This window comes from Python bivittatus, unplaced genomic scaffold (genome assembly GCF_059951505.1).
Source record: "Python bivittatus isolate LINGU-HERP-01145 unplaced genomic scaffold, Pbiv_v1 ctg000610_np1212, whole genome shotgun sequence".
Classification (NCBI taxonomy): domain Eukaryota; kingdom Metazoa; phylum Chordata; class Lepidosauria; order Squamata; family Pythonidae; genus Python; species Python bivittatus.
In genome coordinates this window covers 4,773,389-4,790,286 of record NW_028277088.1, presented here as the reverse complement: position 1 = coordinate 4,790,286, position 16,898 = coordinate 4,773,389, and the positions used below count along the sequence as shown (strand labels likewise).

At 47.1% G+C, this 16,898-nt stretch overlaps 1 protein-coding gene across 3 annotated transcripts; it reads right to left on the bottom strand.

Annotated features, from left to right (window-relative positions):
* Window positions 1-5,049: 5,049 nt before the first annotated feature.
* Window positions 5,050-15,838, bottom strand: MYD88 (MYD88 innate immune signal transduction adaptor). 3 transcript variants are annotated; one of them, XM_088150316.1, is made up of 5 exons: window positions 15,270-15,810; window positions 13,482-13,616; window positions 10,662-10,842; window positions 9,021-9,112; window positions 5,050-8,376 (listed from the first exon to the last, which is right to left on the bottom strand). In XM_088150316.1, exons 1-5 carry the CDS (start codon window positions 15,718-15,720, stop codon window positions 8,222-8,224), a joined length of 1,014 nt encoding a protein of 337 aa, XP_088006442.1. In that variant the 5' UTR covers window positions 15,721-15,810; the 3' UTR covers window positions 5,050-8,221. The 3 variants fall into 3 exon arrangements, with proteins under 3 accessions (XP_088006442.1, XP_088006443.1, XP_088006444.1); XM_088150317.1 differs by lacking the exon at window positions 13,482-13,616 and having other exon boundaries at window positions 15,270-15,838; XM_088150318.1 differs by lacking the exons at window positions 5,050-8,376; window positions 9,021-9,112 and having other exon boundaries at window positions 10,658-10,842; window positions 15,270-15,835.
* Between the last annotated feature and the right edge of the window lie 1,060 nt (window positions 15,839-16,898).

Sequence of the window (16,898 nt, the reverse complement as noted above, 5' to 3'; positions counted from 1 at the left end):
TCCCCACAGTTGCCAGAATTAAGGCTGAGGCGAAGGCACCAAAACCAGCCAATAAAAATGGTTAGCAAAGTTTGGAACAAGAGGAGGATCGTCTGATTCCACCCATTCCTCTTTATTTGCATCGAGTCCTTCCCAAGTGCATCCAGTTTGGGGCATTGTATTTTAGGAAGGCCACAGGCAAACTGGAAGTGACACGAGGAGATCAAACCCATCAAGAAAGTGCCTGGAAGGAAAAACAGTATGAGAAACAGCTGAAGGCACTGGGTACCGAGAACCTGGAGAAAAGAAGGCCACAAGGAGACCTAATAGTTGCCTTCAAGGCCCGGAAAGGCTGGGATGCAGAAGACGGGGCGGGATGGTTCAAAGTTGACAAGACAAGACAAAACATGATGCGTTGAAATGACAAGGAAGCGGATTCGGGAAGTGCAGTGACAAAACATCATGGAGGTGTTTGAACAGAGGCTGGGCGGCCATATCTTACAGATGCTGTTGTAGTGGACTCCTGTGCCAGTCGGGGGTTGAGATGGATGATCTCAAAAGTCCCTTTCAACCTTCCTATGACAGAGCTGCACGTTCACCACCCAGCTGGAGGCGGGTGGGGCGAAAGCAATAGAAACCACCGCACCTAAAAACAGGTGTGCCAATGCAAAGCTGGTACAAGAGCGAACAGGCCGCCCGCTATTCAGAAGGGCCAAATATTTCCTCTCGACCTCAAGAGGTCCGGGGGCTTGCTCCGCTTCTCGGTCAGGGTCTGTGCTGGTCACACCAGCGAAGCTGGAAAGACCAGCTGAGCGAGCAAACAGTATTCTTGGCCAGCCGCCAACATTGTTTTTCTGTCTTTCTTTCCTTCTTGGCACGGATTTCGTTTCCCCTCCCGGCTTACTCACGGGGGCAGGAGCCGTGAGCCACCCGAGTGCGTGGCTGGAAGCCAACCCAGGAAAAGTTTAGAAATCCCGTTATTGTCAGAACTCTGTCCAGGGAGGAGGAGGGCCTGCATCACAACCTCATTCTTCGAAGCCAACAAGGCGCATCCCGTCCGCCCGCAAAAAAGTGCAAGTGCCCCGGCTGTGCCCGGCCTTGAAACTGAGCAAAACCAGCCTCCTGATCTCCTCTAAATAAAATGTTTTAGAGCCGCGTTTTTCAACCTCAGCAACTTTAAGATGGGTGGACTTCAACTCCCAGGATTCCCCAGCCAGCAATAGGGGACTTCCACTCCCAGCATGCTGGCTGGGGAATTCTGGGAGTTGAAGTCCACCCATCTTCAAGTGGCCAAGGTTGAGAAACGCTGTTTTAGAGGATCTTGATCCCTGATGGAAGGCTTGCAGACAGCAGCTGGACACCAGCATTTTATTCTGGGATTAATACAGTAAAGCTATAAGATGCTCTTCCTGAAGATCTCCTCCCCATTCCCATCACTCAGCGTTGGAAAAATCCATGTTTTTTCCAGGTTTCCCGGACTTGCACTCTTGATGTGGCTTCAACCCACAAACTTTCCAAAACAGAAGCCAAAAGTGAACCTCAGCTGTTTCTTGCAGCAATTCTTCTCTTGAATGCAATGCCTTTTAAGCCGATGGTGCATCTCAGGCTTTTTTTTTGGGGGGGGTACCATTTTTCCATGCCCTTTCTTCTGAATCTTCCTCCGCTCTGCCAAAGCAGCCCCCTACCCCAGCCCCTGTTCAACTCTGCAGATCAGTGCCTGTTTATCATAATACTCTTGGAAGTATTACATAGGAAGTATTACATAGTATTACATTGTTATTGTAGTATATTTTAATGAATGAATGAATATTTATCTGTTTTAGTTCATGTTTGTTCTGTTTTTGCTGTAAACTGGCCAGAGTCAATCTGTAGCAAGATGGGCGGTGGCAAATTTGAAATATAAATAAAAAAATAAATAAAATATCAGGTGTCCTGAGGATTTCGAGCTGATCTTTTTTGTGTGTTTCTCAGCAAAGAAAGCCACGTCAGCAGCAGATCTGAACCGAGAGGGGTAGCAAGAAGAAAGGATGGCCCTTGGCTCGGTTGCTGCGAACTGAGAAGAGCACCGGTTGCCCACGGTGGTGTTGGCAAAACACACTCTCTCGGGGCGAACAGAGCCACGGTTTGCCCAATGAATTTGGAAGTTTTTTTTCTTTTTCCCAGATGAGCACATTTTATTTTGAAAAAGCTTCTGTCTTTTAACAACATTTGTCAGACTGAAAAAGGGCTTCCAAAGTTTTGGCTACCCTAGGCTAACAAGGCTCTCCTCTTATAATGTCTTTGATGAATTCTGGAAATTTAGCCCAGTAAGAAATGGTTAAAGGATGTGGGTAGGTTGAGTCTTCAGCAAAGATGACAGTCTCCAAATATCTGAAGAAGTGGACTTATTCTCTACTGCCCCAGAGGATAGGATCAGAACCAACGGGCTAAAATTACAAGGAAAAAGGAGTTCGGAGGAACGTCCTGACTGTTCAAATTGTTGGCCGGTGGAACAGGCTGTCTCTGGATGAGTTCTCCTTCCTGGGAGGTTTTCAGACAGAGGCTGAACGGTCATCCGCCCGAGCTGCTTATTGAACCAGGTGGTTGAGCAAGCCGTCTTTTTGGTGGGACATCAGTTAGAAAAATCATATGGAAGATTTGATTTTATATATGGTAACGGCGGCGAGGTTATTATATGCACGACAACGGAATATAGAAATACCTACAATGGAGGAACGGATGGTGAAGATGGCTGAATTTGCAGAAACGGCTCAACTGACTTGTTTAAGGTGGGAATCACTACTACTTTTATAAAAGACTGGAAACCCTTTATGGGCTTTTTGCTGAAAATAGATTAAAGGGAACTGATGATTTCTGGATTTACTGATTAATAAGGGCAGAATATGGGGAGAAGGGAACCATGTTGTATAATTTTGAAGGGGAGAAATGGTTTTAAATATGTTCGTAACTGATGTGAAGATCAGAAGTTGCTTCCTTAAGTATCTTTGTTTCCTTTTCCTTTTTTTGCTCTTTATTGTTTAAGCACTTTTTTCTTGATCTTTCCTCTTTTCTAACTCTTTCTTTACATTGTGTTGAGTTTATCTTTTTAACCTGGCAAAAAATTCTCCAATAAAAAATTTAAATAAAAAAATAAAAACACCCCCGCGAGCAGAGGCAAACCGCTTCTGTCCTATTGCCCAGAAAACAACACCGTTGTGGTCTATCAACAAGCTCACTTAGAGGGATTTTTAAAGTTTTAACCCACTGGACCCAAAAGAAGACTGATGCAAGAGGTAATGTGGAGAACCGAGAAAAGAGCTAGGGGTGAAGTGGTGTCAATTTGACAGAATTATATCACATTGGCGTGATTATTCCACCTCCCAGAACTCTCTTTCAAAGGAAATTAAATAAATCAGTGTTGTTCTGTATGAAAATCGGGCAAAAAAAGTTGTGGATGTTAAATAGCAACCATCCAGTCAAAATAATTAGGAAATAAGACTGGGCTGCAAAGCTCGCAGTGACCACTAGGGGGTGGCAAAGCTCTTTGCCGCCCCCTAGGGCCCATCTGCCAATTTGCAGTCCTGATCTGGTAGCTCTAAACAACAGAGGAAAATGCTAGGTTGATCCAGGAATCCAGCAAAGGATTCATCTAGAACAGTGTTTCTCAACCTTGACCATGGGTGGACTTCAACTCCCAGAATTCCCCAGCATGGCCGGCTGGGGAATTCTGGGAGTTGAAGTCCACCCATCTTCAAGTGGCCAAGGTTGAGAACACTGATCTAGAAGAGCTAAAGGCTGGGCTTTGAAGTCAGATATTATTTTAAAGCCAGACTGTTCTCCGCTAAAAGTGTTTATGCCTAGCAATCATGGTTTCCACACAGGGTCGGAGATTAATCCATGGTGAGAAACAGGCATTGACTCTCGTGTGGAACCATCACTGGGCGCTCTTCTACGTTCTCTGCTTCTACATCTTCAAGCATCTGAAGTTTCTAGGGCTTGGGAGGTCCTTATCCTCTGGCTCCAACTCAACCCAGCCATGATCTCTGGTGCTGAAACGGGCAATTCTGGTGCTACCTTCTCTGAAGCTCCCACGTTAGTAGGTGGGACCTTCCCCGTAGGTAGGTCCTGCCCTGTCCTCACATCTTCTCAGGTGGGAGATTCCTTCTACAAAGGCTCTGCTTGGCACCATCATTTGGAGTTCACGTCCCATCATCTCCAGGCAACGGGTGGGCTGTGAATGATGGGAGTTGAATTCTGGAGGACAGTCTGCTGGAAAAGAGCCAATCTTGAGGTTTATGGATTCATTCATACCTTTAAGTATTGCCACTCCCACTAAGTAAAGCATTGCTTTTATATTATGGGTTGTTAGCTATTCGGGCAGGGTGTGGGACAACCCACTCCTCCTTACGTTCAAGGGAAACACAAATGGGAGCTTTCATATCTGCCCGTGGGTAATAGCAAACTCGGCTACACAATTATATTGCACCACTTGCCAAGGTAGTTAATGCTTAAATGTAATTATAAAAAGTCTTTCCTATCCCATAAGGGTACAACCACCTGAAAAGACCATTTTTAAAAAATCCACAGAAAACTGAAACGCTAAATGTTGAAAATGCACAGAAGAAACAGTTCACAATTGCAGTTTGGAGGACATTCTCATCTTGGTACAGATCTCTCCATTCCTCAAGCAAGATCTTTCGATCCGCAAGTGGATTCTTGACAGGGGATGTGCAATAACACGGAGTACCCTTTGTTCCAGTCCTACGAAATCATGAAACACTGAAGAAATGCAAATGGCGAATGTTGATGTCAAATTCCCAGCCTATCTCAATATTACAAATCTTAAAGAAAAAACATACTCCCTGCTCTGCTACGAATGGCCTTTCTCGTTTCCAGGCAATCTGTCCTGAATTCCAAGGGAAGATTGTGATATCTTCTAAATAGACATAACCAAATGTGCATTATTGCAACATGAGCTTCAACGACCGAGCAAAATGCACTGATTTGTTTCCAACACATGCTAAGCCAGACACAAATAAACCCAGATTCCGAGTAAACCGGGGTTAATGATTACCTTGCATTGGCACACAGTTTATGACCATCCTTGAATTTATTTGTAGAAACACATCCCAGAATATCAGTTTCTTATCCACCCCGTCTTCCATTCATTTCAAATCCCCATTTTCAGCTCCACTCCGCCCTTTTCTGGAAAATCTATATAAAAAATTGTACCCAGTTTTTGTGCCTGTAAGATAAACGGCTGGTTGTTAATGCCTTTTTTGGTTATTTTCAGCAATATACACATTGTGGCCCAGTTTCTTCAGTACAGCATTTCAGAAAGTGCTAATTTCGAAGCATAATTTCTTTTGAATCTTACTATGATTCAGGAAGTGCGGACGGTCTGAGTGAGTACATATGCCTTCATACGAACCAGATTACTTCCCCCGCCCCGCCATCCCTCGCAGAAAAAACCAATTAAGAATTGGATTGATTTACACATCCAGAATTAACTCCGACAAATTAAATTGAAGTGAGAAAGGACAACCCCCAATAACAAGAATTTTTTTTCCTTCCTTCCTTCTTTCTTTCTTTCTTTAATTTGTGGGCACCACATATAAAGTGCTTTGGTTCTACAGAACACTGTTTCTCAACCTTGGCAATTTATGATGTGTGGATTTCAACTCCCAGAATTCCCCAGCCAGCAAGCTGGCTGGGGAATTCTGGGAGTTGAAGTCCACACAGCATAAAGTCGCCAAGGTTGAGAAACAGTGTTCTGTAGAGTTAAGTGCAGTTCAGAATGAAAAGCCATGTATAATCTAAATGATTTTAGAATATATTCATATATAATTAATTATTTTAGAATAACCTAAAATGGTGAACAAGAGGGCATGTGGTTAAAATACCCCAGCAAAAACCAGCCTATGTAAGCAAACAGAAGGCAACATGGATCATGCCAGCCAAGAAATGAAGAACTTGAATTAACTGTGATCATACAAACGTGCCTTTAGCCTCTGAAATTAAGCTTTAAAGGTTACCTAAGAATACATACAAAATAGCATTTCCAAATATCACATATCCTGAAGCTGAGATCTGACACATGGCACCTGAGGGCCCTGAGATAGAGACAGAGGTGTCTGTCCGTTGTGGTCAAAAAAGTCAAGATGGCTGCCATGACATTTGGTCAAAGCCCCACCTGTTTTTTATGTGCATGTAAAAAATGAGCGGAACCTTGATCCCATTGTCACAGCTGCCATATTGACTTTTTTGACCACCCTCTGCACACACCCCTGGAGAGACAGATAAAAATTCAAAGCTGTAACTGTGCAGAAACAAGACTCCAGCATGGATTACCGTTCTGCGAAATGGGTGCATCATGGAGCCATTTGGGAAATAGAGCACACGCACCTCCAGCCATATTGCAAGAGTAACACATTAAATTTTAAAATAACGTTTAAAATTAAATTAAATTAAAATTCATTTTTTACATTCAACTTTCAAATGTAATTATCACCCCCACCCAAACACTGGGGACCTCAGAGAAACAGACACTTGGATGAATTTCAGCTACATCTCCCATCATCCACAGCCTAGGATGACATGGGTGGTAATCCACACATATCTCTAGCTATCCCAGGACAGGGCAGATTATATTTTATTGCATCTTCAGGGGAAAAAAAAAAATCATTTTTTCCAGCTGGAGCATGTCAACTCTTTCACTCCTAAAGACACTGCTCCCCGCATGCTAAACTTTGCAAAAAGTATTTTAAGGAGAGATGGAAGCAGCCAGATAAGGAAGAATCATCCTCATCTCTACATCTACAGGAATATATTATAAATTCTCTTATCTATAATATATATGTTTTTATTCACATATTTATGCATTAGCACAGGGGCCCCAAATAGTTCCATGATCTCTCTTTTTGGTACGACGTTATTGCTTAAATCTGGGGCTTGAGTGTGTTTGAGGACCTGGTGGAACGAAAAAGGTATTTTTCTTCTGCTCCCAACATTGTGGGAGACTAGAACCAGACTTGATTGCGCTTGATCACCCCTGAAATTAAAGGGATCCGGCAACCTAGCATGATTTCAGCAGCGTCAGAACAGGACCAACTGAGTTTCTGTCTCTAACCGGTTCACCAAGGTGGGGATACAGGTCTCAGTGAATTAAGAAAAGTCAGAAAGCTGGCTTTGAAGTTTTCCCACGCCAGCACCAGCATTTGGGAGAAGCCGCAGTGATGTCACACGCGTCATGACATCACCCAACTACGTTGTTTGCATCATTTGCATTATGATGTCATATCAGCATCCCTCCCTTTGTGGATACCCACGTACTTTACGCACAGCTGAGAATCAACTGTGGGTCAGGTACCCACCCAACAGACCCACGTAAACTGGAGCCATTTCCACCCCTCCGATTTGGAAGCGGGACAGAGAGAATTGGCTGCTTGTAAAATGTATACAGGTCACATTTGCTCATGACTCTAAGCCATAAACCCTGATTTACCCACACAAGAGCGGAGTTCATACCCTGCGCTAGGCCTCAATGAAACAAATCATGTTTGGTCTAGCAGCACTTGTGAACTCAACCCTTGTCAACTGTGCTTCATGGCTTAGTATGATGTGTGAACGAGCCCACTAAGACTTGGTCAAGAAACCACGGTTAAAGCGAACCCTGACTTACGGCACTAGGGGAAATGTGTGTTCATGTATACAAGGCACGTGAGCTACAGGCTGGCAAATCTGGGAAACGTGGCAGGCGAAAAGGCCTTTTAAGGCATTGGGAGGCTGACTGCCCTTCTGGGAAACAGGAAAGCGGTTTGGTTCTGTGCCACGGAACGATGGTTCTCGTGGTCTTCCTCCATCAGAAGCCACGGGCGACGTACACTCAGCAGAAAGTAACTGGCATTTCTCATCCCACCGGCTTTAAAAGAGTTCTTACCATCAACCAAGTTTTTCTTGGTGCCTTTGTTTCACCAAAACGGAAAGAAAAGGGCGGGTGGTGAAAAGATCTGTTGTTATGTTCTGTTCCTTCTTTTTTAAAACTGGCCCCAATATGAGGAGGCAGGGGACCGTTCCAGAGGCTTTGCAAAGGCTGGGTTTAACCCGAGCTTGCGGTTCACCCAGAAGGCGAGGAATTATGTGTGGTTAAACCCGGGTTGCTTTGGCTTCACGGTGAGAAGCCAAGGAAAGGCTTCTGTGACTCCCGCCCTTCCTGAGGGCCCCACCCGCCAGAGTCGCGAGGCTTCAACCTTTCCACGAAGCGTCACACGAACGACAGAGATTTGGCCAGCCGGATCCAGAACCACTTCTTGGTGGCTGGGTTCGTGTAGTCGCAGACGGTGATGAACCGTAAGATGCTCGGGAACTCCTTCTTCATGCTTTTGCATTTCACGGGAATCAGGCGCTTGAGACGAGCTCCTGCAGAAGGAAGCCGAGATGGGAACAAGACCTAACTAGGCGGGTCGGGCCAAGAGGCGCATGCAGTACAACCAGGCATGAACTGTTGCCCCAAGCAAGAGAGGTGGTGGCCCAACTCTCCCAGCCAGCTTCCCCAACTGTATCTGATGTTCTGAACCGCAAGACCCATCCCAGGGCAGTCCAATACAGGTAGTCCTCAACTTATGACCATTCATTTAACGACGGTTTGAAGTTACAATGACGCTGGGAAAACTGATTTATGACTGGTCCTCACACTTACAACCATTGCAGCTTCCCCATGGTCACGTGATCAAAATTCAGGTGCTTGGAGACTAGCATGTACTTACAACAGCTGCAGTGTCCTGGGATCATGTGATCGCTATTTGTGACCTTCCCAGGGGGCTTCCAACAAGCAAAGTCAATGGGGAAAGCCGGAATTGCTTAATGACCGTAATTCACTTAATGACCGCAGCAAAAATGGTCATAAAATCAGGCATGACTCACTTAACAACCGCATCACTTAGCAACAGAAGTTCCAGTTCCAATTGTGGTCGTAAGTCGAGGACTACCTGTATGTCTGCAAGGCAGCATGGCATAACTGACCAAGGACATCGACCTCATGGCCACAATTATCAGGATCTTACCTGGGGAGAGACTGAGAGCAAACTTGGTCTGGAAGTCACACTCTTCACTGTCAAGGTAGTCATCTGAGATGACCACCACCATCCTTCGACACCTGTGGTTGCACACAGAACAAGGAAAACACATTGGGGATGAATTTTCCCCTGCGCTAAGCCAGTGTTTATTTAATCATGAGCTGAATAGGCTCCTGTTGACTGAATATACACACTATGCGATGTCATAAGCCATGGTTTCCAAGGCACAATGGGAGTTTCTATGGCTTACTACATGTTCTACACCCGATCAGGTGACTTACTAAATCACCTGTAGGGAAGAATTCTGTAGGGAAGGACTGCAGGTCACCAGATAAACCAACAAGTAACTTCAACTTCTATCTCCTCCATTTCCAAGCGACTTACAAAGGGTCAATGTAACAGAGTTAAAAGGAAACACTTGGATGATAAGAATTCAGTCTTTCGGATGCGCCATCACTCGGGGATGGCAACGGTCTCCCTCGTCCCCCTAGGGAGCCAGGGCTTCACAGCTCTTTGAAAAGAAGAATGAGGACACTGAACGGATGATTTAAGGATCTGGGGATTAAAAAGGGTTACAGCGGGAAGGGAACGAGTAAGATGGCAGTTACTCGATAGAAAAAAGGGCAGAAGTCAAAATTCTGTGTTTTCTTTCTGTTTTTTCTTTCTTTTTTTCCTATTTCCTATCTTTGCTTCTTTTTCATTTTTTATATCTTTATTGTATTATAAAACTCTAATGAAAAAAATTACAGAAAGAAAAAATGGAAAAAAGAATGAGGGTAGGCTAGTCCAGATATCCGGGGGAGAGCTATCACTGAGAAGGTTGGAGCCCAGGGTCTCTAATGATGGTGCAGGTAGACCTCGGCTTACTTCCATTTGTTCAGTGACCGTTCAGAGTTACAGCAGCACTGAAAAAATGGACTTAGATCGAAGTTCCGGCTGTTGCAGCGCCCCCACGGTCACGTGATCGCATTTCAGGTGCTTGCAGTTATGACGTCACAGGGAGCTGCAATCACACGATTGCCATTTGCGACCTTCCCTGTGGCTTCCCACAAGCAAAGTCAATGGGGAAGCCACAGGGAAGGTCCCAAGTCGCTCCAGTAAGTCACTCCTGTTGCTTTTTCTCCCAAGGAACCTCACTACAGACTACAAGGTCCCAGGGAACTCATGCTCCATAGCAACCCGCTGCCTGTCTGTAGTGAGTGTCTGCAGCAGCCCCCCACCCGCACATGGCCTCTGCCTGCAGTACCCCTCCCCTGCAGCACCCCCATGCTCCTTACCTGGGACTCCCGCCACTTCCTGCTTAACAACCTGTGCGGTCCTAGGGTTACGACGGCAACAGAGACTGCCGGGATTGCCGTCACTAAGCGATGCGGTCACATGACATCACACTTTATGACCGCATCGCTCAGCGACAGCAATCCTGGTCCCCACTGCCGTCATAACCCAAGGATTATCTGTATTTCTTCAGTGGTGGGACCCACAGCAAGTCTCTTCTCCCAGATCTTTTTGGAGAGGTGCTAAGCTGCCTCTCCCACCACCACCCCCAAAATCAACACAACCCGTGTTTAAATTGTGTTGCTCCTCCTCCTCAGTCCATTTGACCCTTTTCAGATGCGGTCCTGGACTCACCGCCTCTCTATCAGCTCGCTGGTGATGGACCACACGCAGGTTCCCGGAAGGACGTCCCGATCAAAGACGCAGAGCTTCAGCTTGTATTCCGTTTGCTCCAGTTCCCGGATCATCTCCTGCACAAAGGGAATGTCATTCTGGCAGTAACAGATGAAGGCGTCAAAGAGCTCAGGGGACTGCCCTGCCGAAAAGGAAGAAAACAAACGGGACGACATGAGCACCAGCACTGGTACCAGCCACCAGCATGGCCAAAATGCCAATTGATGTGGCACGATGCCATTGTGCAAACGGTGGGAGTTACATACTGGCCAGCAATTCATGTCCTCTGCAGGAGAACATCATGTCACACGTTATCCCTTGCGCCCTCTTGCCTCCCCTAGTACGGGGAGGAGAGGAACAAGGTAGCCTCATTGTCTTTTGTGAAGTACTGACCCCTCCAGACCTTTGTGTATCATGGTCAGCCCCTTGGTTTGCTTCTGGCTTACAGTGTACAAACCCATTTCTTGTTGCTCATAAATCACCATTTAGGGCTTAGCACAGTGTTTCTCAACCTCAGCCACATTAAGATATGTGGACTTCAACTCCCAGAATCCCCCAGCCAGCATGATAAGCAAGCCAGGCCACCATGGCTTGTTCCACCACATCAGCAAAATAAACCATGGTTTACTGTGATAAACCACAGAAGTCCTAAACCAGCTTTCTTTGATCTGGTCCCCTCCAGAGGTGTTAGACCTCAAAGCCTAGCATTCCCAGCCTCCGGGGCCACAGAATCTTGGGAACTGAATCCAACATCTCTGTAAGGAAATGTAAGATTATTTCTCCCATTGATAACGTGACTAATAACTAAAAAGCAAAGTCAGGGCCAGGCTGGCTGACTTCTCAGAAGGGACTAGCCTCTTCTCTCTCACACCAAAAGTGCAGAAGGAAGAAGGCCAGCATCTAACGGCTTTGAATAGCCCGCAAATAGGTCCCACCCTTGAAAGCACATTACTTGCTAGAATTCTTGGGTGATCACATCAACCTTTTTCCTCATCAGCCTTACGATTGTTCCTTTGCTGTTTCTCCAGCCCCGACTGGTGCTAGAACGGCGCTGAGTTGGGGAAATCTAGGATAAACCGAGCATTTCCTCATCCACCCAAACCGATTTTGGCTGAATGGCTGGAAAGGCATTTAACATTCTGTGGCAGGTACTTTTCCTCAGCTAGAGTATTTGCACACACAGCAGCTCGGCCAACAGCTGGAAAGAGCCCCCAAAAGAAGATACATACACCCCAACTGTGAGAGACAGTTTGGTGTCGTGAGGAAGACTGGCACTGAGTTGAACTAGGTTAAAGTCCCACTTTCACCAACTTCAACCATGAAAGATTCCTGGCTGACTTTGGGCCAGTCTCTCTTTCTTTCTCTGCCTCACCTACCTCACAGGGTTGTTGTTCTGGGGAAGAAGACCAGGAGAGAGCACTGGGCACACAGTGCCTTGAGCTCCTGAAGGAAAAGCAGGATATAAAACAAACAAAGAAGTAAATGAATGCGGTCTGCTTGCTGGAAACTTAGAGCGTTGTGCAAATCCAGTTTGTATGACCCAAGTCAACTGTGGTTTATTCACGAAACCAGGATTAGGATAACCATGGCTTAGCTTGTTGCCTCCCCCCAGCTCTCCAAACACAATACCAAATAGTAGAAACAACTCTGGGCCATTCAAATCCTGACGGGCAGGGGAAGGAGACATCAAGCAGGGCTAACCCAGAATAAACAGATGTTCTCATTCTCTGCAAGGAGCAATAACATCTGAGGCCACGGATAAACTTGTCCGTCCCCTTCCTTCTGGCAGAGCTCTTCCACAAGGGGGTGCACAACAAACTGATTTCAACCAGCCTACTGGAGAGAAATGCCATAAGCTGGCTTGCACATCACACTAACCCACAGTTTGGGCTTCCATACACAAGCCACAACTGGCTCCATACACAAACCATTAATAAACCACAATTGGCTCCATACCCAAAGTATAACTAGACCACAGCTGGCTTCAGACATGAACCGTAAATAAATAAATTAAAATTAAAATTAATTTTTTTTAATTGTGGTGATGTTTTTATTTTAATAATAACTTTTTATAATGCTTGTTTTTATTCACTTGTTATTTTATTTAATTGTTGTATGCTGCCCAGAGTCGCTTTGTGGGAGATGGGCGGCTATATAAATGTGACATATCAATAAATAAACCACAACTGACTTTGCAAACAGACCACAGTCATCGGGGGGGCTCAGCACCTCCTAAGCCAATACAAAAGGATCCCTATTAGAGTTTGTTGTAATGTATGAACTAGCTCAGTGTTGTCCAAACTTGGCCCCTTTAAGATGAGTGGACTTCAACTCCCAGAATTCCCCAGCCAGCCACACTGGCTGGGGAATTCTGGGAGTTGAAGTCCACTCATCTTAAAGTTGCCAAGGTTGAGAAACACTGAACTAGCCTGTTGAAGCTTCTCCTATTGAATTTCTACCTGGCTTGCAAGTGTCGATAGTTCTGAGAACCGAGAAATTCTCCCTCACTCCTACAGATGGTGGTTGTCTGCAACTTCATCCCCAGGACCAGCTTAACAGGGCCCCAAGCTACCCCTCTCGCCAACCCCTGCCACCTGCCTGCTTAAAAGATCTGATTTAATTCATTTAATTTAGGCACGACCCAAGTCTGAATGAACTCTGGGCAGCCCACAGTAAAACCAAACGGGAGAGAAAATTCAGTACAATCATTGTTTTAAAAACAGCCGTTCTTAAAAGATATTACAATATTAAAACGACTCAAAGATCTGAGGGCCCATTTACCAAGTGGGTCATCCTGAGTGGTGATGCCCTGCATTTCGGAGGCCCTCGGAAAGCTACTGTCCACTGCTGGGACCTGGACCGGCTGCTCCGATTCTTCCTGCTTCTTCTTCTGCAGATACTTCTTGCAGTTCTCCTCTGCAAAGTGGCGCGTAGAAAAAAGGTATCTCAGAGCAGGGGCGGACGGCTGGGGGAGGCCAGGACAATGCGTAACTTCGGGGAGGTGCGAGAGGGTGAGGATAGCCCTCCAGGGCCAGCCCCCGTGGCACCGTCTACGCCAGGGTCCCCAAACTCTTCAGCTCATCGACCCCTTCATGAAGTCTCAGATTGTTCATCGACCCCCAAACATGTATTATATGAAAATAATTTAATAAATACTACTTTAATGAATAGTATTATGAATAACAAAATAATAAAAAATAATAAAAAACTTGAACACCATCAGCATTGACCAAATCATCATCAATCCATTGCGATGATGCCTTTCACGCCATCAAATAAGAACATCCACCTATATAGGCAGGTCCTTGGGAAGGACTCAAGAGGTGGGTAAAAATGCCACATCCAGTTTAAACATCTGGCTGTGCAGCCAACCATAATAATAATAATAATGACAACTCAAGGCCACATGTCAGAACAGATGTGACATCATGTGCCCCCCCCACCAAGTGCCTACATAGGTGGGGCCACATCAGAAAAGAAAAGAGAAGAAAAGAAAAGAAAAGAAAAGAAAAGAAAAGAAAAGAAAAGAAAAGAAAAGGGAAGTTTGACATTTTTTCCCACGGTGTTTTAACTATGATATTATTATTTTAGGGGTACCATTTCCGTCCAAAACCCTCCTCAAAATGACAGCATTTGAGGTCAGTTTTCAGCAATCCAAGACAGGGCTGAAAAAACAGAAACACCCCTAAAAGGGACAACTATCTTTTTCCATCAAAGTCAACCATTGGGACTGAGGTGCTGAAATGACTATTTCCTGTCCACTTATGATGCCATTAAACCAGTCTTCCCTATTTTGGACATCCTCCAGATGTGTGGACTTCAACTCCCAGAATTCTCCCACCAGCCTGGCTGCTGCCGAGAATTCTGGGAGTTGAAGTCCACACATCTGCAAGACATCCAGATCAGGGAATGTGATGCTAAAATTTGGTGACCAGAGGCAGATCAGATGCTCACGAAAGCTTATGTTTTAATAAATGTGTCAGTTGGAAAGACAGCCACCTATTTGTTCGGAGATGCAGACGGTGAGCCCACATCAACAAAACAGGATGTGGCAGACGGGTGAGCAGGAAACGATCATGACACGTTCAACAAGGAAGCTTTTTGGCTTTTGAATAAATCACCCACAATCAGAAGAAACAGGGGAGGCTGCTTTAAGGGGCATTTCAGCTCTTCCCCACCTCCAGCCCCGCCCTTGTGCCTGACAGACAGGTATTCAACAGGTGACGCCTTCCCCAACCTCACCTCCCTTCCTACAGCCATTGTTGGGAAGAGGATCCTGGATGAGACCACAGCTGGAATTAACTGTACAAGGGCTTTGCAAAACCCAACCCAACCCAACCCCAACCCGTCGCCCCTCCGGAGTTTCGCTGGGAGCCGGCCGAGGGCGATCCGGAGGGGCTGGGATTCAGGGTGGCTCTCGAGGGCAACCCAGCAGCGCTTATCCGCGGACTGCGCGCCGCCGCGCAACAGCTGGCTTCCCAAGGCAGGGCGCCCCCCGCCCCGCCCCGTCCCTCGGAGCGCGACCTCCCCGCTCCGGGCGCGGCCGCCCTGCCGCGCCGCGGGGCTCACCGATGCTGGGTCCCAGGTCGGTGAGGATGTCTTGGCGCCCCAGGAGGCGCAGCAGCGCGAGGAGGCGGCCCACCGTGGCCCCGCCGGGGCTTCGCGCCTGCCAGTCGTCCAGCAGGCGCCCGGTGGGGTCCGGCTGGGCCTCGAAGTGCTTGATCTCCAGGTACTCGTAGCCCAGCTCCTCGGCCAGCGACGCCCAGTCGGCCGCCACCGGGGCGCGCGGGTTCAGGAAGAGCGCCAGCCGGCGCCGCACCGAGTAGTTCAGCGCCACCAGCGGCACCGCGGCGTCTTCCGACGGCTCCGCCGCGCTCCCGACGCATCGGGTCGCGGCTCCCGCCATGGCCGGCTCCGGCTGGCTCTGCCCCGCCGCCTCGCCTCCCCGCGCCTGCCTCGCCTCTCTCGCTGGGCCGCTTTCGCAATTCCTCCGACGGCGCGGAAGCAGAGGCGGAGACATCGCCGCCCAGCCGCTTTCGCTTTGGGCGCCGGCGGCTCCTGGTGGCCGCGCCGTTCGCCAGCCGGGGAAGCAGGGCGGCTGCTGGGCTGGGAAGGACGGCAGTCGAAGGCCGACGACTTCCCGCGGGGGGACGGCGAGCGAAGCCTTCCAGATGTGGGTGAACGACATCCCCGCATCCTCACCCGCGTTGGCGGCGAGGAGGAGCGCGAGTTAAGTTCGCGCTGCAGAGCGAGAGAGCCGCCTTGTTTCCGCCGCCTGCCCCAAGCAAATTAAAAGAAAATAGAGAATCGCCCCGTTAATTAAACGCATTTTCTCCTTTCCCTTAAAAAGCACGTTTTTGGGGCCGGGGCGGCTAGCATTAAAATATAAGTTGGGGTTGGAAAGCAGGTGGCACCAAGGTGTGAACTCTGCCAGTGTGCCAAGGCTAACAGTTTAAAGTTCTCCACCAACTTCACTGAGCCGTTGAAATCAAGGCCAACCTGGGTTAAGCAAACCAGAGCTTAATGGATTGTGCCAACAGAATTGAAAATACGATAGGGAACTCATTTGAGGAAGCTTAGCAGTTCAGTTTCACGAACAGGGTTTTGTTTCCCCAAGGCGGAAGGGCAAGTTAAAAAAAAACCACACACAGCGAAAAGCAGGAAATATTTCATTCGTAAATATGTATGGCTTCTGAGAACTTGGTTGGTTTGAAGAAGGAACTGTGGGATAGTTTTCAGAGTCTGCACGAGAGGTGAGGGGTCCAGGTTTTCAATGGAGTTTAGCTTTTGCCCCCGCCAGGTCGTCTAATTACACAACATTTCAAGCAAACTGATTTATTCTGCCAGCATTCATCATAGGCCACGCAGTTTGTTCATCCGATGCACTGTTTCTCAACCTTGGCAGTTTGAAGATGTGTGGACTTCAACTCCCAGAATTCCCCAGCCAGCCATGCTGGCTGGGGAATTCTGGGACTTGAAGTCCACACATCTTCAAGTTGCCAAGGTTGAGAAACACTGATCCAATGGTTCATAAGCTCACTCCAGCTCATTTGATCAAGATGGTAACTCAACCGCTCTCCTCTGTCTAAGACATTACATTTTTCTGGTCACTTCTAGATTTTTTTAATGCTTTTATTTTGGGGGCATTTTGTGGGAGAAGTACAAACACATTACGGTGGAGAACAAATTATACTAATG

Excerpts from the sequence above, each read along its gene's own strand:
- MYD88 (XM_088150316.1), bottom strand. The coding sequence starts at position 15,720 with ATGTCTCCGCCTCTGCTTCCGCGCCGTCGGAGGAATTGCGAAAGCGGC. Across the intron at positions 10,843-13,481 it reads CACTCAGGATGACCCACTTG|GGCAGTCCCCTGAGCTCTTT; the intron begins GTAAATGGGCCC and ends CCTTTTCGGCAG. Across the intron at positions 8,377-9,020 it reads TGCTCTCAGTCTCTCCCCAG|GAGCTCGTCTCAAGCGCCTG; the intron begins GTAAGATCCTGA and ends TTCCTTCTGCAG.